This window comes from Hemisphaericaspora subhashii (assembly GCF_019202705.1).
Source record: "Hemisphaericaspora subhashii strain CBS 10753 chromosome Unknown scaffold1, whole genome shotgun sequence".
Classification (NCBI taxonomy): Eukaryota; Fungi; Ascomycota; class Pichiomycetes; order Serinales; family Debaryomycetaceae; genus Hemisphaericaspora; species Hemisphaericaspora subhashii.
Genome location: NW_026057214.1, coordinates 215,303 through 241,858, shown reverse-complemented (window position 1 = coordinate 241,858; position 26,556 = coordinate 215,303). Strand labels below are relative to the sequence as shown.

The following is a 26,556-nucleotide window of genomic DNA, read 5'->3' as shown; positions in this document are numbered from 1 at the left end:
AAAGAATTAAGAAAATGGAGATGAAGCAGGTCCTAGACAATTTGGAGAGAGTTATACTGGATTTCATGGATCGGTGTAGAATCCTTTCATACTGAATTAACCACCTGACCAATGGCTAGTTTGTGTGATGGATTGTTTTTCTGATTGCAGGGAAGAAGGTTTGACTTAATCTAGGTTGGAATTGGGTTGGAAGTGGGATTTAGAATTTGATTTTCATTTCAATGGTAAACGGTTTAATTTGGAAAGTATTTAATGAGATTTTAAAGATAATGATGAATCATTTGTGAAAACTCCATTGTTGATTCCAATAAAGATGAAGAATTGGTGGAGATACAATTTGGAGAAGACTTGACTGGATTTCAAAGATCAGGATAATTCTTCATACTGAATTAGCCACTTGACCAATGGTTAGTTTGTGTGATGGATTTTATCTTGATTCAACGAAAGAAGGTTGGATTTGATCTAGGTTGGGATTGGCAAGAAAAGCGGTATTCAGAATTTGATGTAGATTTCAATGGTGGTGATGGTAGAAGTTGATTTTGATTCAATTATGTTGATAGAGTAGTGGGGAAGAAATTGATGTGGAGTCTGGGTGATGAATTATTTATGGACCTTTTGATATGTATTTCAACGGTGGTAAGAGAATTTTTTTGATTTGGAGTCCAGTGGTGGTGATTGTAGAAGTTTATATAGGTTTGTATTTATGGTGACAGAGAGTTTGGCAAGGAGTTGATGTGGGCTTCAATGGTGATGATGGGTGATCTGGGGGTTAGTGAAATGTCAATGGTGGTGATGGAAGATGTGGCATTCTCTGGTGGAGTTTGTAAGATTTTATAGAGTTTGTAATTTCGGTGACAGAGCGTTTGGGATGGAGCTGATGTCCAATGGTCGTGATGGGCCATCTGGGAAGGACTCAAAGCTAGAATTCTGTACAAACTGAACAGGAGCTAGAGCTTGTTCGCACTTCAGAGATTATCCTCTTTCAGCTTTGCAAAACTTGATGAATGGTGTAGATGCTTTGTGACAAGAAGAATCAAATGATTGCAAAAACAAGCATATCTCTTAGACTGTGAAAACCCAAATTCTATGGATCTTTTAGTCAAGCGTAACCTTTTTAAACCAATCAATTCAACATCTTCTACTCCTGTTTGTACAAATCTTATAATGGAACCAAAACTGTCTGGGATTGCGTATTGCTCATAGGTTCTTCATTCAGGATAGATTTTGTTGGGAGAGCCTTACTCCAGAAGATACACTAAGTTTGTCTCACCTTGCTATCTTATTTGAATAGTAAAATGCTTGGTTGGGGGGATGGCTAAGAAATACATGTATTCAGAACTAGAGATGAAACAGATAGCAAGAAGTAAAACCTTGGCGGAATTGTTTGAAGTAATTTTTGAATATTCAATGAACATTTTAAGTAAGAGTACAGGGTCTACTGCAGGGTTTGTCTTTATAAACTGTCAGTAACAAGGTAATAACAATACAACATATGCATCATATCCACTTCGATGTAAGGGATATACAACTTGAAATAGTCATAGAACATGAAGTACAAATAAGAAATGCTACAATTAACAAATAGTTTTCAAGAAATAATTTCACAATTTCAAATTACAAGTAATACAAAACATAATAATAGAAAAGAACAATACAAAAGAAGAAGCATATAAGATAAAATTATATTATACAAAAAAGGAGGACATTTGATGACACAATAATGTTAAATATTGTGGGAGGGTCAGTCAACGTCAGCACGTTTATTGACCGTTCTTTTTAGCATATTCAGCCTTTTCCTTTTCGTATCTCTTCTTATCAGCTTCAGCTTTGGTTTCATAAGGAACCTTTTCATCAGAAGTTAAAGCTTTCCATTTTTCACCTAATACTTTACCAACTTGACCAAAAGTAATACCTGGGTTTTCAGCTCTAACGATATCTCTGTTTTCGTTAGCAAAGAACATGTAAGCGGATAAAGATCTCTTTGGAGCATCTGGATCCTTCTTCTTTCTAGAAGCCTTTCTCTTTTCAGTTGCAGCAGCCATTGTCTATTATGTGTGTTAGTAAATAAAACTTAAAAACCCAAAAGGAAAAGGAAAAGAAAAGAAGTAAGCAGTTGAAAACAAAAAAGTCAAACCAGAAAAATCACAACATATATTAACTAACCTTGGGAAACGTTATGTGGAATTGTGGGAAAAATAGCGTGTAATTAAATTTGAATAAGTAAACATAAACAAATCCACAAAATTGCAAAAATTTGTTTGTTCTAGAAAAAACGCGTATGTACTGCACATAAATACGCCAGCCCTTATAATTTAATGTCGTTCAAAATGTATGTCGTATAAAATGATTTTGTCTGTCTGATTTTTTTTTTGCTTTCTTTAATTTGCTTCTTCTTTTTTTTTCTGTTGCACTCAAAAAAACAAAAAATGGTAATCCCCCCTCCCGTGTATAATTTTAATTTTTTTCTCTTATTAAAAAAAAAAAAAAAAAAATTTGGGTATCAAATGAATTTCCTCCCAATTTTCTCTAAACTTTCAAATTTGAGAATTTACCACATATCAAGTTAAAAAAACTTCAAATGAAAACCATCAATTACAACTTATTCAATCATCCATGTAAAACATCTCTTTGGTTGACTTTTGATTAAATTGAGAATTGTTGTTGTTCAATTCATTTTGATTTTTTTTTTTTTGCAACCTATCTAATTAATCATTAAAGTGATTATACAACAACTGTTTGATGGGTATCTTTTGATATGAATTGAATTTGGATAGTAAAAGGAGTTTGACATTTGAAAGTAATTGGAATGGAGGAGGATTGACAATTTTTTTAATTTTGTAGTGTACTCATAGTTACATAGTATTGACTATGTATGAGTGAGTGTGTGTGTGAGATAATACATACTTAAATTTTTAGTATGGGTTAAAAGTTAAGTAACAAATACTATTTGGTTAAAGGAAAAATGAGTGTTAAAGAAATTTTACTATGAGATTTATTTGTATATAAATATTTATAGTGCGAAAAAGTCAAAGGGAGGAAAAAATGTATGTGACTTGAGTGACTATAGTATATTTATCCCCTATTAAGGATGAAATTTACATAGCGATAAAGCTTATTTTTGTTAGTGATGAAATTTACTCACTCTACTCCTAATTTCTTTTCTTTCTTTCTTGTTCTTTTTTTTTTTTTTTTTCTCCTCACTAAAAAATAAAATTGCCACGCCCTGTTTTTTTTTATTTACTTGCAATTTCTCTTGCAGTTTTATTCAAAAACTATAATAAGCTTATAAACTCACTATTTAATCATTTAATATTTACTATACTAACAATTTTATAATTCATTTTTTTATTGAAATCTTTTTCTTCACAAAATTCAATATGCAAATTAATTATTACAAACATCTACAAAGTTACTACATCTTAATATCTTTTGTATTGATCATTTTACATCTTTTCGAATCTTTCCCCCCTTAGCCAGCACTATTCTGCCACGTTTTAATTGGATAAATTTCCAGGTTATCCAGGGGCAGAATTTGGTCACATGATTATAGCGTGATTTACGTGTGATTTTCATGTGACCTGATTTTGCGGGTTGCAAAAAAAAAGTTTTGCAACCATCTTTTGTTTGGATCCTATTCACGATAATTTGAATATTCAGTAGGAATAACTCTATTGAGACCTCTTTAGATATGCTTTAGGTGTTCTTGGAGTTTTTGCAATTGTCAATATCTATTCTACAGTTATGATTTCTTATTTTTTTATGTAGAAACATTTTTCAAGTATTTTTCGTAGACTTTTTGAGAAAATTGATATAATCATGATTGATAATTTAAGTACAAAAAACAGATGAACAAGTTGAGAAATATGGAACGATGGTTTTTTAAGTGAATATTAAATCTGCAACGTGTTTGAAGGGGTATAATGGAACATAAGCTGATTGAAGCATAATACATATTGACCCATTTTCATAATATACAAATAATTTTGATACAGTTTCCAAAAAACGCTAATTGCAAAAGTGAGACATGTGCACTTACAATCTTACTTAATTAGAGATGGCAACAAACTCAATATTTGGAATAGTTCTAATAAAATTACAAAAAATACTATTAGATATACAAACAACTATATAAACAGTTTACATATGTATTCATTTTTAGTTTAAATCTCATAAACGTAAAGAAAACAAACTATCCCCACATTTAAACAAAAACTACCCAATAAACAAGAATTGTGAAACCAGAAATTAAGCTATTTTCATAGTTTCTTCTAGCCAATCCTACAGGTATAGAAGCCATTGTTGGGATGTCTGGTCGTTCTGTTCCCGTACCACTTGAAACTGAATCTGTTTTTGGAACTGTCACACTAGCCGTCTCAACCGTATAAGTAGTAATGGGAATATCAGTGGTAAAAGTGATAGTTTTAGTTACCAAAGTAGGAATATCTGTCGTAGTCTCAGTAGTGCAGAACGTAGTTCCACATTTTACAGTTGCGACGGTTTTACAAGCTGTTTCAGTTGTAATTACAGTAGTACATACCATTGTGGTTTGAGTATAATTGGTGGTAATACAAGCAGTAGTAGACGTGACTTTGATTGTCGATGGGACTGTAAGAGGCTTAAATGAAGATGTACTCGAGGATTCAGGTGGAGGTACGGTTTCAGGGTTTGAAGAAGTCTCAAGTGAGGACCAAGGCAATAATGAAGTTTCAGTTTCGGTGGAAGGCAAAGCAGAAGTTTCAGGTTCTATTGAAGATTTGGATTTTGATGAAGGTTCCAGCGTTTCATCTGTAGTAGAAATTTCAGACGCGATCGAAGTTTCAGGTTCAGTTGATGATTCAGGCTTGGGATCAGTGGATTCAGTCGATTCAATCGATTCAATAGTAGGTTCCGGTTCAGTTGAAGTTTCCAGTTCAGTTGAAGTTTCCGGTTCAGTTGAAGTTTCAGGTATTGTACTCCGTGGATCTTCATCGCAAATGCAAGGGCATTCATGTGGTGACTCTGAGTCCAAGGTACCGGTTATATCGTACACGTAGCCCCAATCTTGAACCGTATAGCTAGAACCAACATCAACACCATAAAAATTTCCCATCTCATCAACAAACGAGAATACACCAGGTGTATCATAATTTGGAACTGGAAAGCCGGAATAATAAAGAAGAATACGATTGGTTGTTCCGAAGTTAGCAATCATTATTGGAGTTTTTGCAGGAACTGGTTGGAAAATATGAAGCACAGAATTCTCACTTAAACATACAATAGAGTATGCATTGGTTCCCACTAATTCAAGCCGAGAATTTTCTAGCAAGTTCACGCATCCCTCGACCAGATCTAAATCTTCCTCTCTTTTGTTTGTTTGCAACACCAAACGCAGTATCAGCAAAATAGTATTTCTAACACAAAGCAAACCATTATTAGGCAAGACAGTCTGTCTCAAAAACACAATTATACTCCTTCCGTTTCCTGAAAGGAAGAAAGTACCATCATTTTCAAAACTTTTAAATTGGATCCTAGTATTCGTGGACAAGATATCCATTATCATGGTAGCATGGTTTGTGATGCCGCATAGTTCAATAGACCCATGGTCGCCGGTAAAGGAAGCAGTATCTATGTGGACTAATCCATAATTTACCAAATCGTAAAGTTTAAGCTGAAAATCTAGACCAAAAGTAGTTGTATACAAGAAGCTTCCTCCCGCCCCTTGAATGTTAATGTCTCCAACCTGGGAGAAAACACTATCAATAATTAATGAGCCAGTTCTAGTGATTTCGTACCCTTCAGAGGAATGGGATTCTTCTCTTATAATAAGTTCATCATCCACAATGATAGCGCTCGAGGTGTATTGAAATACCGATAAAAGTAGTAGCAAAAATAAGTAATTTTTCATTGCTGCAATTGCTGGCGACAACATTCACAAGAAGGAAACCTTGAGAATCTGAAAATGAAGACTGTATTTATATTGATAAAACATGACCAAGGTGAAGGTTAATAAGCCTAACTGTGCTTTCAACTTCAATGGTCATCATTATTTCTCAAAAAAAGCATACGATGTATTATGTTTTTGCAACCCTGGGTTGCCCTAGTTAGTGCAAAAGATTTTATGAAAACTTCCATGCATACTGGCGCATTAAAAATAATTTGCAGGATGTTCCTTTGCTTATAAACATTGAGGCATACTCGCCCTAGGTCTTTGTCAAAGTTTATGAAATAAAATATTCTGGCAAGATGAGCCATTGAATTTAGTCACTCTTACAATTGATAATTCTTCTTACTCCCCTGTGGGAAAATGGTCCTTGTACCAAACCCGAAAGCCAAGCACAATCGACTATCCCTAACCATTGGCAATTACGTAATCTAACAGTATAATTGTCTAAGTTATTTATTATGTACAGGGATCGTAATGCTAAAATTCTCTTCCAAACCCACCGCAGGAATTATAATATTGCCAAGGATTCGTTGAGAAACATGATGCAAATACAACTTTTCTAGTCTTACATATTCCCGAATTCGTAATTTGCATCTATCCGAATTTTAGGACCTTACAGTAAATGCAATCCAATGCATGAAGTAAAAGAATGACCTGGTCGAAGGATCAGAATTTTTTACCTTCTATCCACCTATTGTATCTCCATGGCTAGGGATAGTGTCATTCCACAGACAAGATCCAATCTCCAACTGACCGGAACCCGCATGAAATAATGCTACATCGAGCTGCATGGCAGTGCGAATGCTCATTGATTTAGCTAAACTTCAGGAATAGGTTCCTTATCAGCGATTCATCAGATTTGCAATACATGCTCAGTTTTTAATTATAGGAATACACCAAAAAGATTGAAGAATGGACTATTTCTTGTTATTGTACAGTTTGAACGAAAAATATTCATATGTTCTACACACAGTCAACCAACGGAACGGATGATTTCTTCATACTCCAAGGACCCTACCAAGAAAACCCTTACAATGACTGTATAATCAGGGAATTTCTGGAGATTCTCACGTAAGGTTGAGTAATAGCCAATTACGCAGTACACCCATGAAGGGTTTTCTTAAAGACATTAGGGTCTTCCCTCTAAATCTACTCAAGGAGGCGTATGTATTCCACTTACATAGTCTTATATAGTGTACAAGCAAAAAATATATGTTTTTAAGTAATAAAAAGAGGTTTGTTCAAATACAACTTGGCGCAAGTCATAATTTTTACAAATATCAATTAAAAAAACTCTTAGAATAGTACTAGCTAACTTATAACATTGATTATAATAACAACAACAAATTAAGCAACTTGCATAAGTATTTAATTATTGTTTTTTTTTAATTTTCATGTTTCAATTAAATGGCTATATAAAAAAACAAGCAATCCATTGGTACAACTAAGCAACAAATACATAGCATGCAAGAACAGTCAAACCTACAATTATTCCATTTCCAATATTTCTTCTAGCTAATCCAATTGGTGGAGAAATTGTAGTTGGGATATCTGGACCCTCTGTGCCTGAAGTACCTGAACCAGAACCCGTCTTTTCTGAAGAAATAAACGTCGAAGTAGTGATTTCAACCGTGTCAGTACAAATTGGAACATCGGTAGTGATGGTGATTGTTTGAGTCACCACAGTAGGAACAACAATGACTGTCTCCCTAGTAGAGGTTGCGAATCCAGATGTTACAGTTATGAGTTTCGTAATTGTAATTTCAGTTGTAAGAACAGTGACACTTGAAATTGTAGATTTTGTACAAATAGTCGAATCAGGAATGGAACAAGTGCCAATGGTAACAGTGGTTGATGAAGTAAGTGTAGTTGGTGTGAGTCTTTCTGACCTCGTCTTCGATGAAGATTCAGACTCTGGCTGTGGCAATGTCGAGAAACTATATTCTGATGAATCTTTAGTTTCTAGCGAAGATTCTGGTGCAGAAATGGCAGAAACTTCAGTATCTACCGAAGATGCAGTAGAATCTTCAGGATCCAATGAAGATGACACTGAAGTTTGAGGAGACCCTGAAGTCTCAGGATCCGACGAAGAAATCATTGAAGATTGGTAGTCGGTTTCAGGTTCAGATGATGGCAGAGATTCCGTCGAACTTACAGATTCAATTGTAGGTTCAGTTGAAGTATCAGGATCGGTCGAGGCATCAGATTCAGCCGGATCTTCAGATTCAGTTTCAGTTGGATCTTGATGCTCAGTTGAAGAATCAGTTTCAGGAGGGCCCTCAGGCTCAGTTTCAGTTGGATCTTCAGGTTCAGTTTCAGTTGGATCCTCCGGCTCAGTTTCAGTTGGATCCTCAGGCTCAGTTTCAGTTGGATCTTCAGGTTCAATTGAAGATTCAGTTGTCGGATCTTCCGTTTGAGTATATGTGATAGTGGTCCATTTTCCATCAGCAGTGGTGATTGTAAGAATTTCAGTACGACCTTCGGTGGTTTGTGTTGAGATTTCAGGCTCGATTCCCGGAACTTCTACAGGATCTACCAAGCAATTACAAGGACAGCCATGAACTCCATCAGGGGTTTCTCCTGGTTTTATAACAAACCAACGGCGTTCAGCATTTTTGACAAAAGTGTATGAAGTTCCAACATCCACTCCATAATAAAATCCAGCATCATCAGAAAAATAAAACAATCCTGGATCTTCAGTATGGAGTTCGAGGGGCCCATCAGGAAAGTACATGTAAATAATACTTTGTCCTACAAAGGTAGCAATCTTCAAAGGATATTCAGTTGGTTGTTGAATATAAAGTACAGCTTTCTCACTTAAACATATGGTAGAGTGGAAAGATACACCTGTCAAATGAAGGATAGAATCACCAAGCAAGCTAACACATCCTTCCAACTCAGGGACTTCATCTCTCTTATTGGTGAAAGATGGCGATATGACTACTTCATGATTTTCAATACAAAGCTCTCCAAGGTTAGGAAAGACCTCCTGTGCAATAGTAGAAATATATCCCCCTTTGACTCCAGAAAGGAACAAGACACCCTTATTTTCTGACCGAATAATTTCCATATATGTTATGTCAGAGAAATTCACCATTATTGTACCTTTGTTGAGGATTCCGTCAAAATATATATAACCATCTATTCCAGGAGGATAAGACGCATCTATCTGAATTAATCCATTGTTTATCACATTATATAACTGGAAAAGGAGTTCAGTAGCCAATGTAGTTGTACAAAAGAGTTTTCCAGTGGTGTCAATACTCATGCCAAGCAGGTATACTGTGTCAACATCAACAAGAGACAATCTACCAGCTATAATGTCATGGGTAATCTCATAATCTCCGCCCCCCCTTATAATCTCGGTTTCCCCTATAGGAATATTACATGAAATTGAGTTGAATAATAAGAAAAGCAAAAAAAGTTTGCAATTTCTCATTTTGAGTTCTAATAATGGTTAGAGTTTAGCAAAACAATTTATCTGCAAAATCTTATAAACCTGAGACGAACACTATATTTATATTGATAAACTATAATAGAGATCATGAAATAGAGTATGTCATTCCGATTCACAATATGGCCTAATAATTAGCCCAGTTAGGGATCATACTGATTGTTTAGAATAACCAAATGAATAAGCTTTCTTCACCTTTATCAATCATGCAGTTCTGGTCCCATCATTTTAATAATTCCGCAAAAGTTGTTCTAAAAGTAGCAGCATTTCAGTTAGAAAATAAATTCATGTGGAAGACTTTGTAATTAAGACTACAGAACCTTGCATAGGAGAACTTAGGCTACCAAGGACCAAGGATGATACCAAGAAACTCCAATGTCGCGCGAGTGAGTGGGTTCGTTCAACACTGAAATATAAAAATGCATAGAGCTTCAGCCTTCCCAAATATCATATATTATGGCTTCGATAATACACAAATAGCTTACCTATTTCCCCCTTACTTTAGGGTCTGTTCTTTTAGGGACCAATTTGCTCGGCATTACCACCCGTTGGTAATTTCTTCCAACATGCAGCATCCAACGAGCCACTATATTGACCCAGTTTTCAGGTGCATTCATATACATATTAGCACATTTTATAGATTTAGGGGTTTTTGGACATCATCAAGATTCTGATTGATATTATTGTTCTACACAAACTCGAGCATATGATTATTAATAGAAATCCTTTGTGTACTTTACAAAGCTGCAAAAAGCATAATTTAATTCTATTTTAAGATTCCATCATCTAAGAAATGATCAATGTAGTTCCATTGTGCATACATGATTAGCTGACATTTCTTCAAAATGACAGATGCATGACGTTAGGTGCCCTTCTTGCAGCGAGTTTGGAAAAAATGCAAGTTTGGATTCTTCAGCATCTTATTCACCGTTCTTCTCAGCACCGAATAATGAGAAGTTTATTTCGGACTCTTTGTTTAGCTTACAATACATTGCTATATTAAAGCCACTGTTCAAGTTTCTGATCCAGTAGAAGTCGCAGGATCAATTATAGGTTCAGGCTCAATAGTAGCACTTGTGGTTAAACAAATTCGAAATCATCTTGACCACCATACGAAAATGGGTACTTCCAAACAAATCCTAAATATTAACTTCAAATGGAGTAGTGCATATTCGTAGGTCTACCTATTACTTTAGAACCGTTTTTCAACTTTATCCAAGAACATAGTCTTTCTCAGAGTGGTTTGGATCCAAGAATTAGCTGGGAAGGTCATGCTACAAAGCCCTTACCAAACCAGCCGCATCTCAATATTATTGCCCAGTGAATTTACTCTACAGCATTTCTCATCTTACTTTTCCAGGATTTCATACCATAAATCTATATGTAAATGTTTGTCAGGTCCAAAAACTTCTACTGAATGAATAGTCAACGGTACCAGGAATTATACATCGCATCGACTACTAACCGTCATGTAGTTTCCCGAATTCCTATTGATTCTTCTAAGACAACTTCGTAGATCTGGGGATAATGTCATCGGCAGACAACATTAGCACCTCAACCAGCATGAAATGGTGAAACATCCAAGATGCACGGTGGGGCATACAATTAGTCAATTTTTTTTTACAAATGAAACGTTTTATATACACTCATATGTATAAGCTATGAAGACAACCTGCTAACGCTATTAACAACAGCTCAGAGAACCGCCTTTTGGTTTAAAATAACTTCCAAAATGTCATCATATTCTTTCATTCCGGTGAAAAAAAAAGAAGGAATGTATTGCTGACTGGCTTCCTGTATGGATCATACCCATGAAATTATCTGAATCGCGTTTTTGAAACGGATTCCTTTTTATAAAAATCGACGACAGTTTCGTGTATGAAAGACCTGGTATTCATAATTGACTTATTTTGATAATCTAGTTAAATAATAAATAGATAATTTTTCGGTAATTATTTAAAAAAATATGGTTGCAAAATTTATTCTAAATTTAGTTTTTCTTATGCAACCATAGTCCAATTAAACATTCAAAAAATATTCAAATACCACATGCACGATAATGCGCTATCTACCAAAACCAGCCACAGTTTCGAATCTTTGTTCACAAATCTGGATATTCTTTCAATTTTCCAGAATGGGGATATTTACACAAATACATAGTTTTATCCTTGGTGAAGTCTCCCAAAGGAAGGAGGAGCTACCAAAAAACGGTGACCAAGCATATAGAGCTCCACACCACCGTAGCCCAGTCCCAGATTTTGACTCTCTCTAACATACTTACAATTGGTATTCTACGTGTCAATATAAAAATTAATATCGTATAAACGTTATACCTATTACTATTTATAAAAATGTCACATAACTAAAGAAAGAAAACACACCAGTAGTATATAAGATTATATATAACAACAAAATAGTAATATAATAATTAATAATAAAAAACATCATGATAATAATAATAATAAAATAATAATAATAATAATAGTAATAAGAAATTAAATATAATAGTTGTTGTTCTTCTTATTATCTAAAACATCAAGAACCACCCCCATATCATCTCTAATACCAAGCACGATATTGTGCAGAATCTTGATAACCATATTGGGGATATTGTTGATAGGCACCATATTGAGGCATCATAGGTTGTTGAGGAATAGGTTGTTGTCCAGCTTGTCCAGCTTGTCCTTGAGCAGCCTGTTGTTGTCCTTGAGCAGCTTGTTGCTGTTGTCCTTGTTGTTGTGCTTCACCTTCTTGTGGTGGTGGAGGATAACTATATCCCGGATATCTGTTATTGAATTGGGATGGGTTGTAGTATTGACCACCAACACTTGAACTGAACCCGTTCTGACCTTGTTGTTGAGGTTGTTGGGCTTGTTGAGCAGAAGCAGCTACAGCGCTTTGAGTTTGTTGATTAGCTTGTTGTGGAGAAGCGGTTTGATATCCAGCAGCAGCGGCTTGTTGTTGTTGGGGTTGTTGGGCTTGTTGACCACCTTGAGCACCTTGTTGTTGAGCAGCAGCGAAATATGGAGTGTTGTAATAGTTGTAGTAGTATGGATATCCAAATGGAGTTGGCATTTGTTGCTGTTGCTGCAAGGCTGCAGCGGCAGCAGCAGCTTGTTGTTGTTGTAATGCAGTTTGATTGGCAATTGGAGATTGAGAGTCGGCACCAGCAGAAGAACCAGTGGCAGTTTGACCTTGTTGACCAGATTGACCTGGTTGTTGTTGTCCTGGTTGTTGTTGTTGACCAAATTGTCCATATCCATAAGTAGCACTATGAGAAGCGGCTGGAGAAGCAACTCCACCTAATACTTGTTGATTGTAGGCACTATAAGCATCAATACCTGGATATCCAGCAAACTGAGCACCTGGTAAGGTTTGAGCAGCTTGTTGTGGGTATTGTTGTTGTTGAAATTGACTGTAGTAATCGTATTGAGATGGTTGGACTTGTTGTGCTTGTTGTTGTTTACTATAACCACCTTGTTGTTGTTGGTAAACATTTTGTTGATATCTATTTTGTTGTTGTTGGTTATATAATCCATAACGTTGTTGTTGTTGAGGTTGTTGTTGTTGGGCTTGGTGTTGGGCGGCTTGTTGAGCTTGTTGTTGTTGTTCAACTTCTTCCTTGGTTTGTTCAACTGGGGCAGCAGCTGGTGCTTCAACAGTAGTTTCATCATCACCTAATGCTAAAGAACCAAAAGAAATACCGACGGAGTTGAGTTGTTGTTGAGTAGTTGGTAAAACAACTTGAGGTTGAATTGGAGCAGAAGAGGCAACAGCAGCTTCGACTGGGACTTGTTGTTCAACAACTTCTGGGGCAGTAACTGGAGCAGCTGGTTGTTCTTCTACTTTTTCTTCTTGTTGTTCAACTTCTTCTTGAACTGGAGCAACTTCTTCTTCTTGTTCAACTGGTGCGGAAACAACTTCTTCTACTTCTTCTTGAACTGGAGCAGGAGGAGCGACTTCGACTGGCTTTTCCTTTGGTGGAGCTCTAGCCTTTGGTTTTGGTTTTGGAGGAGCAATTGCAGCAGCCCAAGATCCATGCATTGGTACTGGAATAGCTGCTTGTTTTAATACAGGTTTAGGTTCTATTGGTGCAGCAGTTTCCTTTGATTCTTCTTGTTCTTCAGCAGGTTGTTCTTCTTGAGTTTCTTCTGGTTGTTGTTCTTGTTCTTCTTGTTGAGGTTCTTCATTTTGTTCTTCAACTTCTTGTGCTTGTTCCTCTTGTTGTGGTTCTTCCTTATGCAATACAGGCTTGTCGTTAGATAAAGCAGATGCCCAAGAGTTAGTCTCTTGTTGTTGTTGTTGTTGTTGTGGGGCAGGGGATGCGGAAGAAGCTATAGAACCGGCAGTAGCTGGAGCAGACGAAGATGCAGCAGGTTTGTCTCTTTTGTTGTAAGGTTTTCTTGGAGGTCTAGATGAAGAAGATGCAGCACCGCCTCTTGATTTATTATAAGGTTTATTTGAATTTGAAGAATCTCTTGAAGTAGATGATGTCATTGAAGAAGTTAGTTCATCTTCTTTGTTGTGTTCCTTCTTTTTATGTTTATCCTTTTTAATAGGTTCCCATTTGGATACTTTATTATTAACAATTAAATCAATAACGATTTCTAATGAATTTTGATGTTCAGATAATAAACTTTGTAATTCATCTTGTTCCCAATCAGGAAACATTTCAACCAAATTTGATAATTCTGGAGAAGTAGTTTCCTTATTACTATTGAATCTTTTCAGTTGATTCTTATATGCCTTTCGTTGTGTTGACATTATGTATATATGATGATTTGTTATTTATTATTATATTGGATATGGAGGACGGGATGGGATGTTTATGGAATATGTTTATGAATAAAATTTTTTTTATAAACTCTCAATTGTTGTAAAAAAAAAGAAAAAAAAAATGATTTATTCACAAAGTAATGGTTTTTGTTAGTTTTAAAGAAATAATACAATTATAAAAGACTATCAAAGTAGTTTTGGTCTAGTAATGTTGTGTTGTTTTTAAATGATTTTCTTAAATGAATAATAAAATGCTTAAAGAAGAAAGAAGAGAAGAAGAAGAGAGAAGGAATGGAAAGAAAGAGAAGAAATTTCAAAAAAAAAAAAAAAAAAGTTATGCCTGGTTCATTCGCCCTGCTGTCCGTAGTAAGTCACGAACTATTTAGTGAGAAAAGTTTTTTTTTTTTGGCACTGGTTGATCGATCGAACGATCGTCGATGGAATAAAAAATGAAAGAGGAAGAGAGACACAAGACAATAGAGAGAATAGAATGAGCGAGAAAATTTTTTTTCTCCTTTTTTTTTGTTCGACAACATGAAATTTACTTACTCTGTAATTGTACAGATCAAATATGTAAAACCTTAAAACCACGCTCAGATAATATTTCACTTTTAAGAAACATAGATCTCATATCAAACTAGTCAATTAGAACCTCAATTGCAGATCAAGAATTTATTTCTCTCTCTTTGTATATAAATCTTTTACTATCTATTACATCTCATCCTTGTTAGCAAGTCACTCTCATTTACGGTATTCTCCACGATTTAAGTTTATATGCCTTACCCGGTAGTGTACCAATGGATAAATGTACAATATTACACGACCCACTTAGAATTTTTTTTGCAACCACTCATAATCCAACGCACTCGACCAACGCCACCACACCTGTAGTTTACTAAAGGTGCAACATTACCCGCGTTACTATGTGAAATCTACTTAAAACAACGAGACTGATTTATTTTATTAAATATATTAAATGTCTATAAAGAACACTATTGACTTAATACTTTGATCAAATTACTATCACCTTCAACATCCTTCTCTTCAACAACACCCTCAATCATTGGGTCCACAACTTCTTCTGCTACTCTGGCGAACAATTCATAAATAATCTCTTTCAAATCATCACCTGTTTGTTTAAAATCAGGATACGAATTAACTTCTAATAAATTAACTTTATAATCCAGATTAATTAAGAAATCAACACCAAATATTTCAATGGCATTCTCCAAAGGTTGAAAATTCATTTTATCAACACTTGTAGCTGCAATAAATAATTCTTTAGTAATTTCACAAATTTGATTGAATACCCCAGCCTTATTTTCTTCAGTTATATCATTCAATTTCCAAAATGGTACAACTAAAGGATTTTCATCTTCTTGTAAACATGTATTGGTTAAATGTCCATTCATTGGAATTTCATCATTTTCATCTTCTTCAGGAATCTCATATGGTGAATCTGCAAATAATGTAAGAATATTCTTATAGACATATACTTTCAAATCTCCTTGACATACAATATAAACACGTAAATGGAATTTCTTATTTTGATAACTTTCTAATAATAGTGGATTGGATTTATATTCCTGAACAATAAAATGACGTAATTGAGATAAAATAATCCCATTCTTATTCTCATCCTCTTCCTCTTCATTATCACTCTCTTCTTCAAATGAATTAAAAATCTCTTGCAATTGATCAATTGTCTTAAAAATACGAATCCCCTGTCCTTTATCACTCATACTCGGCTTCAATATCCAAGTCCTATCCCCTGCTTCAATCTCATCTCTCAATTCATACGAATCATCCAATGCATCGTCTAAAAACTCAGCATAATCGACTTCAAGTTGATAACTCTCCGGCAAAGCCCTTTTCAAAATCGATTCAGGATGTTTGGTGACATAATGATGTACAGTGTTTGCAAGATAATGTTTTCTGATTAATGCTTTTCTATAAATATATGATGGGAGAAAGTAATTGGAATCTTCATGGATTCGATCTAAGTCGATATCTTCATATTCTCCATAATGGAAGATTTTCGTTTTGGAAGTTGGAGAAGGAAGGGCTTGGGTGATTGTATATCCTAATTTCTTGAATGGGGAAACTAATGGTTCATAGATGTATGATTCTTTAGGAATTGTAATTGCAAAGGTTTTGTTATTCTTTTCTTTGCTACTGCTATTAACTTGTTCTTCCGATTCTTCCTCCTCATCAGTCAAAGTAATTTCTCCACTTAACGGTTCAATAAACCTAAAAGCAGCCTTTAAAGGAGTTACACTAATCCCCTCATCCAACAACACTCTACTATCACTATGACTAAAATCCTCCAATCCATCTTTATAAACCTGTTTAAAATCCGGAGTCCACAGAAATTCCAATTGTCCTTTATGATTAGGTTCCGGCAAGGGACTATATATCGACCTCCAAGTATTCTTGAAAATCGGGGCATAATGAATCTTCGTCCTGCCTAATTTCAAACTATCAACCAATGGAACATTGATAGAAAACATATCAATCTCTTCATTCTTCTTCAACTCCAAATATAATTTTTCAATCAATTTCACCGATATCTTAGCTGCCTCTTTTAGGATCCAATAATCATGATCCATATTATTAAAAGCATAACTCAATGCAATCGCCTTCACTCCATGCGTGACCGCCTCCATTGCCGCTCCAACAGTCCCACTGGCCAAAATGTACAAATTACTAGAATTCTTACCAAAATTAGGCCCACTGATGACTAAATCAACCGGCTTATTTTTCGAATGGCTATAGAGATGATGAATACCAATATCAGCACATGCAGCCGGGGTACTATTGATCAAACACCATTCTTGCCATTCCTTTTGATGATACTTAGGTTCAGGACGCATAAATGGTCCCTCGTAGGAATTTATCTTATCATTGGGTTGAGAAGTGGATGGCTGGGTATAGATATAACTTGCGGCTAATTTCTTGCCCGCGAAATGGGCTTTTCCGATCCAAGACCGTTGTTGGTCGGGGATGACGATTGAAAGGTCCCAATTTGTGTTGGTAGTGATTTCGTCGACGAGGTATTTCATGTAGGGACAGTGGTTGTCGTTGAGGGGTCCGTCGTCGTTGGTTAATAATACGTGCATTGTGTATGAATGTGTGTGTTATAATTGATGTGTGGTGGGGGGTTGGGAAAGAAGGAGTGGGAGGTTTTGTATGTGAAATTTTCATACACAGTAGCAATCTCTTCTCAGTTTGGCTCTGCTGGTGGTCAGTCACTCAGTGGAAAAAAAAATCTTTCCAACATCTCCACAACCACAATTCATTAAGGTAAGTCAACTCCCTATATAAGCATATATACACACAACATATTACGATGTCGCTCTTCCTAGGACAAACAAGTCAATACTCATACGCAACAGTCGACCCCCAAAAAATCCAATTAGCAGAAATACAATTCACAGCCACCGCCCATACATTCAATAAATTATTGAAAAAATGTAGTGAAAAATGTTTAGTTCATCATTATGGAGAAGGAGAATTATCAAAAGGTGAAACTGAATGTATAGATAGATGTATTGTGAAATATTTAAAGGCGAATTATATCGTGGGTGATAAATTTCAAAAAATGAGAATGGATCCGAATTCGAGTATGCCGGATTATCAATATGTTAAGAATGTGATTCTGGGTAATGGTAGTAGTAATGGAGGAAACTGAGAGAGGGGGCGAAGGAAGAGATGTATAAAGGAGAGGAGCATGCATTGGATATATTTATATACTTGTATTTAGTTGTACATTAGAGCGTTTTTAATAAAAAGAGAGACTGTTTGATTTTAAAGGATAGCCCCGGGGTAGGCAATGAAAATATCTCTCAGTTTCTACTAGGAAGGACTTAAAAGCGGACGGAAGAGCGAGTTCAGAAACGAACTTAAGCCTTATGAAGCGTGGCCTGAGAAGAACTGGAAGATGGAATTAACGAGCACATCACGTAAATCAGATGTTGCTGCAGGGTGATTCATTAGAGGATCTAACGGGGATCTACATCACTTATTACATTAACTATTTATTTATTTTTAGTCATTACAAATAACCATACAATCTATATCCATTTAAAAAGTACTTCATATATTTTTATTTTTATTTTTTCATTTACAATTGGTTCTTAGTGTGGAAGATTTCCAAAGCTTCAGCGATTCTAGCAGACATAGTCTTTTCACCTTCTCTAACCCAAACTCTTGGGTCAAAGTATTTCTTGTTTGGTTTATCTTCACCTTCTGGGTTACCAACTTGAGTCTTCAAGTAATCAATCTTCTTAACAACATAATCTCTAATACCAGCTAAGTAAGCATATTGACAATCGGTATCTAAGTTAACCTTAACAACACCATTCTTGATAGCAGTGTCAAATTCTTCTTGAGTAGAACCGGAACCACCATGGAAAACCAAGTATAATGGGTGCTTAGAAGCAGAACCAATCTTGGCTTGAGCATACTTTTGGTGATCACCTAAAATAGATGGTCTTAATTGAACATTACCTGGCTTGTAAACACCATGAACGTTACCAAAAGCAGCAGCAATGGAGAAACTTGGAGAGATTGGAGCTAAAGCTTCATGAACCTTGAAAACGGTTTCTGGAGAAGTATAAAGAGCATCTTTGTCAACATTTTCATTGTTAACACCATCTTCTTCACCACCAGTGATACCAATTTCCATTTCTAACCATTGGTTCATCTTGGCCATTCTTTGGAAATACTTGACACAAGTAGCAATATTTTCGTCATCGGATTCTTCAGAAAGATCCAACATATGAGAAGAAAATAATGGAGTACCATTCTTGGCAAAGAATTCTTCATCAGCTTCCAACATACCATCAAACCATTGTAATAATTTCTTAGCACAATGATCAGTATGTAAAACAACTGGAATACCATAAGTTGGAGCAATGGATCTGATATAATGAGCAGCAGCAATAGAACCAGCAATTGAGGCCTTTTGATCAGTGTTAGAAACACCCTTACCAGCAAAATAAGCAGCACCACCTTGAGAAGTTTGTAAGATGATTGGGGACTTGTTGTCTCTAGCAGCTTCTAAAGCAGCAACAACAGTGGAAGAAGAGGTGACGTTAATAGCTGGGATAGCGAAACCTTTTGCTTGAGCATAGTCAAATAAATCTTTGACATCTTGACCGTAGATAACACCGGATTTGGATAAAACTGCTGGAGGAGCCATTGTAAAATATTAATTAATTAAAAGGATATTAATTGGATAGAGAAAGAAGAGAAGAGAAAAGAAGAAGAAAAAAAATTCAATTGAAATATTTGAAAAAAGGTTAAGGGGATATCAATTGATATTTATATAAACTAACCAAGAGAATGAGAGACAGGGGGGAAGAGAGAGGATCAACGGAATTCCCTCCTCATTTTCGAAAATTTATTTTATTATTAAATAGAACCATCAGCAGTGTAAGTAAAACTTGAAAAAATAATTTCGTAGTACAAAATTAAAATTTGAAAAAACTCCGAAAGGGCAACATTCATCCGGGATTACATTTTCTTTCTTTTGCTATCTTCTAACAAATTCTAATCAAACACAAATTTCATTCCATCATCATCATACTACATGAGTAATACAACATTGCTACAAATCAATAATTTCTATGACGACATCTAAACCTTTTTTTTTGGTTACAAAATATAATCAATTGATTGGATATTTAAATTAATTCAATTAATTAATTAACCAAGTATACATTCTCGGGACATGCTTCCTTTCTTAAAAACCCAATGAAAACCGGGGTTATGTTTTTATGTGGTCTCATTTAATTAATTGTACAATGTCTACCGTTTTGTTTGTTCGTTTTGTTGGCTGGTAATAGCATCATTCCGAAGGGCGCCGGGCTACTGTTGTTCTCGCTTCGCTAACAATTTTTTTTAAAATCCGCTCGCCTGAATATTGAAGATTGGATGTTCACTGGACGAACGTTTCCGAGGGACAGTATCACATGACTTGCAACTCTAAACTCCCACTTCACTGCATATCCTGTTTCTCAATTGTTTATTAATTGATTCTAAAAAAGATTTGATTCTTAGTAAAGGGTCCCACATGTGTCAAAATGACAACATGTGATTTAACGGTTAACGGAAATATGTGTGTGTCTAAATACAACGTTATTATTGTTTCACTTTCACACCGTTCACCAGTTGTAACATCATGAAAAAAAAAATAAAACCAAATTCATCAGGAGACCCATCCCTCTCTCATGCGCTAATGTGTACCAACCCATAAACTATATTGTACACCCTTTTTAATAGCATATACACTATCAATTAGCATATAGTCAAATGAGTCTACTTCTAACTACAATCAATGATATTTCATATTATCAATTTGACATCAATAATCAAGATGAATTCAAACAAATCTCACAATTGATATCAAAACATTTATCAGAACCTTATTCAATCTATGTTTATTGGTATTTCTTAAACAATTGGCCTCAATATTGTTATACAGTGAAAAAGCAAAACTCAGAAATAATAATCGGAGTTATAATATCTAAATTAGAACCTCATCGAGAAGTTCGTATGAGAGGATATATTGGTATGTTAGTAATAGATCCACAATATCGAAAAATGGGAATTGCAAGAAATTTAGTTAAATTAACAATTGAACATATGAAAATTGATGGTGTTGATGAAATGATGTTAGAAACTGAAGTTATTAATCAAGGGGCTTTGAATTTATATGAAAGTTTTGGTTTCTTGAGAACGAAGAGATTATATCGATATTATTTAAATACTCATGATGCTTATAGATTGATTTTACCTTTGAGTGAAAGATCTCATAAAAGAATTGCATTTTTGCCACCAATTGTATAAATCAGCATTCAAATGTACATAATTATATTTTTTGGAATATACGAAACAGTTTCTTTGTGAAATACCATTCATCCCCTATGTGGGAACGTAACCCATACCTGGAACGCGTCAGAGTAGCAACTCACCGAATATGATGAAGCGAGGGCTGCAGCTGCCTAATCTGCTGCGACAAAAGCATATAGAGAAAGTACCGTTGGCATGAAGAAAATTTCAAAACAAAAAATGTTCAATTCACACGTGGAAGATATAGATAAGCAGCCGCGTTGCATATGCCCCCAATAGGTTATATGACTCTCCCAATTAACAATCTAAATGGTTAGAGGAGTCTTGAGTCTAGTGAGTTGGATTAACTTGTCTCGCTGAAAAGAATTGGTTTGCAAAACTCCATTTTCTTGTCCTGCGAAACCTCCTGAGTCCAGATGACCTGCAAGCATGGTCAAAATATCAACCACCGAAGAGCGCAGTTTGAAATTCTAAGAGACGGTTAGAAAGATGGTGGACAAATAAATCAGCGGATCTACCTGAAGTCCTTCTCTACGTGTTGTCCAACAATTCGTCGCGTTATCTGGGTGCTGAAGCAGAATATATTGCGGTATGGGAAAAGCTACGAAGAGAGAATGGTGTCATATTCAATCAGCTATAAGCATTGCCAAGTAACCCAAGTGAAAACAGATGGCTGAAGGTGTCTGAGTATGGTAACATTCTACCTTACCTCATAGTTTCAATTAGACTGTATGAGTTATTGACTTTTATTAGCCCATAGTATCGAAATCTTGGTACTCCTCCAAAGTTTGCTAGACCTTTGGCTGTTAGATTAAGTCTGCTAAAACAATTGTTTTAATCATTGCCGAGTGTAATCAGAATTACTTCAAATAGATATACTTAGAAACATATGTAAACTCCTTCTATGTCAATTAAGATAGGGCCGATAAGGGTCTAGACCTTTTTTTTAGTTTGTGGTTTATGTTTGTATAGAATGCTTACAGTAGAAAATTTGCAGCAATATACCTAGACGCCAAGATTGCGAAAAAAATTTACAATTTAAATTTATCCTTCTTTCTTCCTTTACATTTCACAAAGAAATCCAATAATTTATAATGTATATCCAATTAACAATAATATATATCCAATTGACAATATCATTAATCTCATCAATCTAGTAAAGTCCATTGCATCTTTGAATGTTCAAAGAATTATTCTATTTAGGGGAAATGAGAGAGACCAATTTAAACCACAGAAATGAAATCAATCAAAAATACTGAAACGAAATTGAAACTCCTTGAAGCTACATCCCAATACTACTGGTCCTCCTTCGCCCACAACCCAAGCACCTCCTAGAGGCTAGTTATCAAATATCTTTCTTCCTATCACGATTTTAAATCCTCAACAACAACTGATTTTGAAAACAAAAACAACAACAACCACAAAAGCAAACTTCAACTTCTTCCAACGACCATCAAAATGACTTATTCCATTATCACCGAACCAAAGCATGATACTACTATTATCACATTAAAAAGTTAATTTCTATCCATTATCATAAAAATCCCCAAAAAGAATTCAAAAAAACTAAGAAGAAATATCAGTGCCAGACAATTTGGAGAAAGTTTTGATTGGATTTCCTTAGATCGGTATAATTAATCCTTTCATACTGAATTAGCCACCTGACCAATGGTTGGTTTGTGTGTGATGGACTTTTTATCTGATTTCTAGGGAAGAAGGTCTGACTTGATCTAGGTTGGTCATCTGGGGGATTAAAGCTTCCATTCTTTCTGAGACAACCACATTTCAACCATCCTTATATCAAATCATAAACCAATCATGGAAATGAAAAGTTGGAGCTAGACAATTTGGAGAGAGCTTCATTGGATTTCAAGACTCAGGTTAATTCTTCATACTGAATTAGCCACCTGACCAATGGTTAGTTTGTGTGAATGGATTTTATCTGGGTTCAATGGAAGAAAGTTTTACTTGATCTAGAATTTGGAAAGAATTTGATGTGGAATCGGGGTGACGAATCATTTATGGACATCTTGGTGGGTATCTCAATGGTGGTGAAGGAAGAATTGATATGAAGTTCAGTGGTGGAGATTGTATTTTATGTAGAATTTTGTATAGGATATTAATTATGGCAACGGAGAGGGACGGAGAGGTTGGAAGTTTCAAAGGTGGCAATGGGGAATCTGCGGGGAGCTTCCATGGTGGTGATAGAGAAATTGGGAAGAGAAGCGACTTGGGTGTTCAATGATAATGAAGATGTAGACAATTTGGGGAGAGCCTAATGGGAACTTCAACGGTGATGTTTGCACTGGGATATCGTAACAAAAATCAATACTATCATTTGAAGTATTCATGCAGTTTCATCAAGAAAAGAAAATAACATGAGTAGTGATTTCGCCATACAGATCTAGTCCAATTAATACTGACTCATCGCAATGTAATTGTAATTCAACTCATAAGAATGAATTATGAAAAACGCGTAAATATATCAGAGACGCGTAAAATTTTATTTTTTTGTTCCACCGAAGGAAAACGAAAATTTATAAAATCATTAATTAATTCCTCTCCCAAAAAATTTTACTTCGATTGCTTCTTTCTTTTCTTCCTTTCCATTAACCCTATACACCAATTCCTATAAAAACACAATATAAAACACAATGCTTGAAGGTAAATTCGACGAATCCACATTATTAAAAAAGATTGTTGATGCTATTAAAGATAGTGTCAAATTATGTAACTTCAATTGTACTGAACACGGTATCACTGTCCAAGCTGTTGATGATTCTCGTGTCCTTTTGGTATCTTTATTAGTTGGTCAAACTGCATTTTCTGAATATAGATGTGATAGAGATGTTACTTTAGGTATTGATTTAGAAAGCTTTTCCAAGATTATTAAATGTGGTAATAATGAAGATTATTTAACTATAATGGCTGATGATTCTCCAGATAGTGTAACAACTGTTTTTGAAGATAAGAAGAAAGATAGAATTAGTGAATATACTTTAAAATTGATGAATATTGATTCTGAATTTTTAAAGATTGATGATATGGAATATGATACTGTTGTGAATATGCCAAGTTCAGAATTTGCTAAAATTGTTCGTGATTTAAAAAATTTAAGTGAATCTTTAAATATCGTTGTTACTAAAGATTCTGTTAAGTTCTCTTCTGAAGGTGAATCCGGATCTGGATCCGTTGTTTTAAAGCCATACACTGATATGGATAGACCTGAAGAAAGTGTGAATGTTCATTTGGATAACCCAGTTGATTTAACTTTTGGTTTGAAATATTTAAATGATATTATTAAAGCTACTAATTTATCAGGTACTATTACTATCAAATTAGCTGATAAAACTCCTGCTTTATTCGAATATAAATTGGATGTTGGTGGTTATTTAAGATTCTACTTGGCTCCAAAATTCGATGAAGACGAATAAATGATGTGTAATATAGAAATTGTGTTTTTTAGTAATATATATATATAATAATTATAATACAAAAGATGAAACAATGAAAAACCTAACTACTCTTTTTATCATGCATTTCTTTCCCCCATTTATATAAATCCTTCTTTAATCTTTCAGCTCTTACAATACCATTTCTTAAATTCGTTAAATTTTTGATGTATTCATGTTGTCTCTGGATGCTCACTTGAAGATAATTAATCAAGTCTTCTTTAAGGTTGGCTAGTTTATCATTAGGATCAGTTAATTGTTGTTGAAATAATTCATAACGACGAAGTGCTTCTGGAAGGGCAAAGAAGGGATCAGTGACGGATTCAGTATCAGACTCAGGGGTTTCTTGTTTAGGTTCTTCTACGGCACCCGACGAGCCAACAGTTGCCTCTTTTTCAGTCGGTGCCGAAGATACTACGGGTGTGCTATCCTTCTTTGCAGAGTTGATAGCTTCGTCTTCATTAGCAGTAGTTGGAGGTGGTGCTGGAGAGACAGTATTCGTTTGGGATGAATTAGCAGTTTCAACAGCTTGGGTAGTTGACACAGGAGTAGCCGACTTCGTCTTTGCTTTTGCTTCCTCAGTTGTGGTAGTAGCAGCCGCTGAAGCTGCAGCTGCTGTCAATTTAGCTTGTATAGCAGCTGTCTTTTCTTCATCCAATCCATGATCATATTCTTTCAATCCAATATTTTCATCCAATAAATAAAACCAATCTTCTCCATTCAAAACTTGTAATAATTTATTCAACCAATTTAAATTATTTTGTTCAACTTCAATCAATTCAATCAATTCTAATGCTAATTTATTAAAAACTGGCAGTTTATAAGTTTTTCCAATTGCTGGATGAGTGATTATTTCAGAAGGATGATTCAAAGGAGCTAAAATTTCGGTTAATTTTAATCTTTTAAGTGGATGCTCATCATCCGATGAATCGTTATCATCGTCACTTTCTGAAGTGAATTGGTCATCTTCCAGTTGTTCTCGATCTTGGGGTGGTATAAATGTTTGTATCCATCTTCTTTTATTTTTATTATTACCTCGTTCTATTGCTTCATTGGTTAAGACCAAATGTTGTTTATTTTCATATTCAACCACTTTCGGGTTAAGAATGTATGAACTATCTGAGCTGTCTCTATTATCTAGTTTGTATCCTCTATTATATGTTGGCAATGATTCTTTGATTAATGGTTCTTCTTGTTGGTGAGAGTGTTGTGACAGTGATGATGGCTGTTTTTGTTGTTTCTCTTGTTCTTGTTTAGATAAGAGAGCTTGCTTAAATCGTGATATTACCTCAAGGGATGAACTGTCCAACATTGTATATAACTCTTAGTGCCCTGACCTTTCTTATCACAGTTGTTTGAAGATTCCTTTACTTGAAATGGAGAGAGGGACCAAAAGAGAGTAGTGTAAAATTGCACAAGAAGAACCAGCGAGCTTATATACAGGAATGAATTTTCCGCCTGCTTATTAAGTTTTTGATTTGTAGCCAAATACACGACCCTACTAAACCAAGTTTTGCAACCAAATTCCCCCTTTCCCACAACTTCTACTTAATGCTCTGGTTCTCCTTGCTTGCAATATAGGAGTACCTTAGCATCAATTGGAAATGTCTTACTTTGTTAATTACACCTTAAGGAATATTCCAAGTCACCTTAGTTCTGACAGAATTGGTAGTTGGCAACTCTATGAGCAATAAGTATACTGATGAATTTACTGGCTACATATTTTTAAAAGGTCAGTGCTAACTATATCTACAGACCAGTCAGTCATGAATCATTATCCAAGAGGTCCTACTATAGTCATAAGAAGAAGTATTATACAAACTTTGACATGGTTAGTGTCATCCGGGGAGAGAGTACGGAAATACAATTTTGGTCAGGTTACACGACTACTTAATAATTTCCTTCCTATAAGGATCATAAATCTTAAAACCTTTGTCACCCCCCCACAATTTTTCAACCTTGTTAAATCATAACTATTAATATATTTGGGGTACTAAGCCAGTCATTTGAGTCATAAGAAGCTTCCTTATACAATTTTGGTAAAGGAATTATATATCTACACGGAGTGTTTTATATAAATTTATGACTACGATTCG

At 35.0% G+C, this 26,556-nt stretch overlaps 9 protein-coding genes across 9 annotated transcripts; 2 read left to right on the top strand and 7 right to left on the bottom strand. All coding sequences in view use genetic code 12, as the record gives it.

Moving 5' to 3' along the window:
* Positions 1-1,760: 1,760 nt before the first annotated feature.
* Positions 1,761-2,042, bottom strand: NHP6A (high-mobility group nucleosome-binding protein; the record flags this gene model as incomplete). The annotated part of the gene is made up of 1 exon (XM_049404893.1): positions 1,761-2,042. One exon carries the CDS (start codon positions 2,040-2,042, stop codon positions 1,761-1,763), a length of 282 nt encoding a protein of 93 aa, XP_049265434.1.
* A 2,159-nt stretch (positions 2,043-4,201) lies between these two features.
* J8A68_001257 (uncharacterized protein) lies at positions 4,202-5,908 on the bottom strand (the record flags this gene model as incomplete). Its single annotated transcript, XM_049404892.1, has 1 exon — positions 4,202-5,908. The coding sequence occupies one exon, from the start codon at positions 5,906-5,908 to the stop codon at positions 4,202-4,204; it is 1,707 nt and encodes a 568-aa protein (XP_049265433.1).
* Positions 5,909-7,367: 1,459 nt separating this feature from the next.
* J8A68_001256 (uncharacterized protein) lies at positions 7,368-9,020 on the bottom strand (the record flags this gene model as incomplete). Its single annotated transcript, XM_049404890.1, has 1 exon — positions 7,368-9,020. One exon carries the CDS (start codon positions 9,018-9,020, stop codon positions 7,368-7,370), a length of 1,653 nt encoding a protein of 550 aa, XP_049265432.1.
* A 2,916-nt stretch (positions 9,021-11,936) lies between these two features.
* Positions 11,937-14,141, bottom strand: J8A68_001255 (DNA damage-responsive RNA polymerase-degradation factor; the record flags this gene model as incomplete). Its single annotated transcript, XM_049404889.1, has 1 exon — positions 11,937-14,141. One exon carries the CDS (start codon positions 14,139-14,141, stop codon positions 11,937-11,939), a length of 2,205 nt encoding a protein of 734 aa, XP_049265431.1.
* A 1,004-nt stretch (positions 14,142-15,145) lies between these two features.
* On the bottom strand, positions 15,146-17,215 carry J8A68_001254 (putative tubulin tyrosine ligase; the record flags this gene model as incomplete). The annotated part of the gene is made up of 1 exon (XM_049404888.1): positions 15,146-17,215. The coding sequence occupies one exon, from the start codon at positions 17,213-17,215 to the stop codon at positions 15,146-15,148; it is 2,070 nt and encodes a 689-aa protein (XP_049265430.1).
* Positions 17,216-18,276: 1,061 nt separating this feature from the next.
* FBA1 (fructose-bisphosphate aldolase) lies at positions 18,277-19,356 on the bottom strand (the record flags this gene model as incomplete). The annotated part of the gene is made up of 1 exon (XM_049404887.1): positions 18,277-19,356. One exon carries the CDS (start codon positions 19,354-19,356, stop codon positions 18,277-18,279), a length of 1,080 nt encoding a protein of 359 aa, XP_049265429.1.
* Positions 19,357-20,468: 1,112 nt separating this feature from the next.
* On the top strand, positions 20,469-21,005 carry J8A68_001252 (peptide alpha-N-acetyltransferase; the record flags this gene model as incomplete). The annotated part of the gene is made up of 1 exon (XM_049404886.1): positions 20,469-21,005. The coding sequence occupies one exon, from the start codon at positions 20,469-20,471 to the stop codon at positions 21,003-21,005; it is 537 nt and encodes a 178-aa protein (XP_049265428.1).
* Positions 21,006-23,662: 2,657 nt separating this feature from the next.
* Positions 23,663-24,442, top strand: POL30 (proliferating cell nuclear antigen; the record flags this gene model as incomplete). The annotated part of the gene is made up of 1 exon (XM_049404885.1): positions 23,663-24,442. One exon carries the CDS (start codon positions 23,663-23,665, stop codon positions 24,440-24,442), a length of 780 nt encoding a protein of 259 aa, XP_049265427.1.
* Positions 24,443-24,524: 82 nt separating this feature from the next.
* J8A68_001250 (uncharacterized protein) lies at positions 24,525-25,772 on the bottom strand (the record flags this gene model as incomplete). Its single annotated transcript, XM_049404884.1, has 1 exon — positions 24,525-25,772. The coding sequence occupies one exon, from the start codon at positions 25,770-25,772 to the stop codon at positions 24,525-24,527; it is 1,248 nt and encodes a 415-aa protein (XP_049265426.1).
* Between the last annotated feature and the right edge of the window lie 784 nt (positions 25,773-26,556).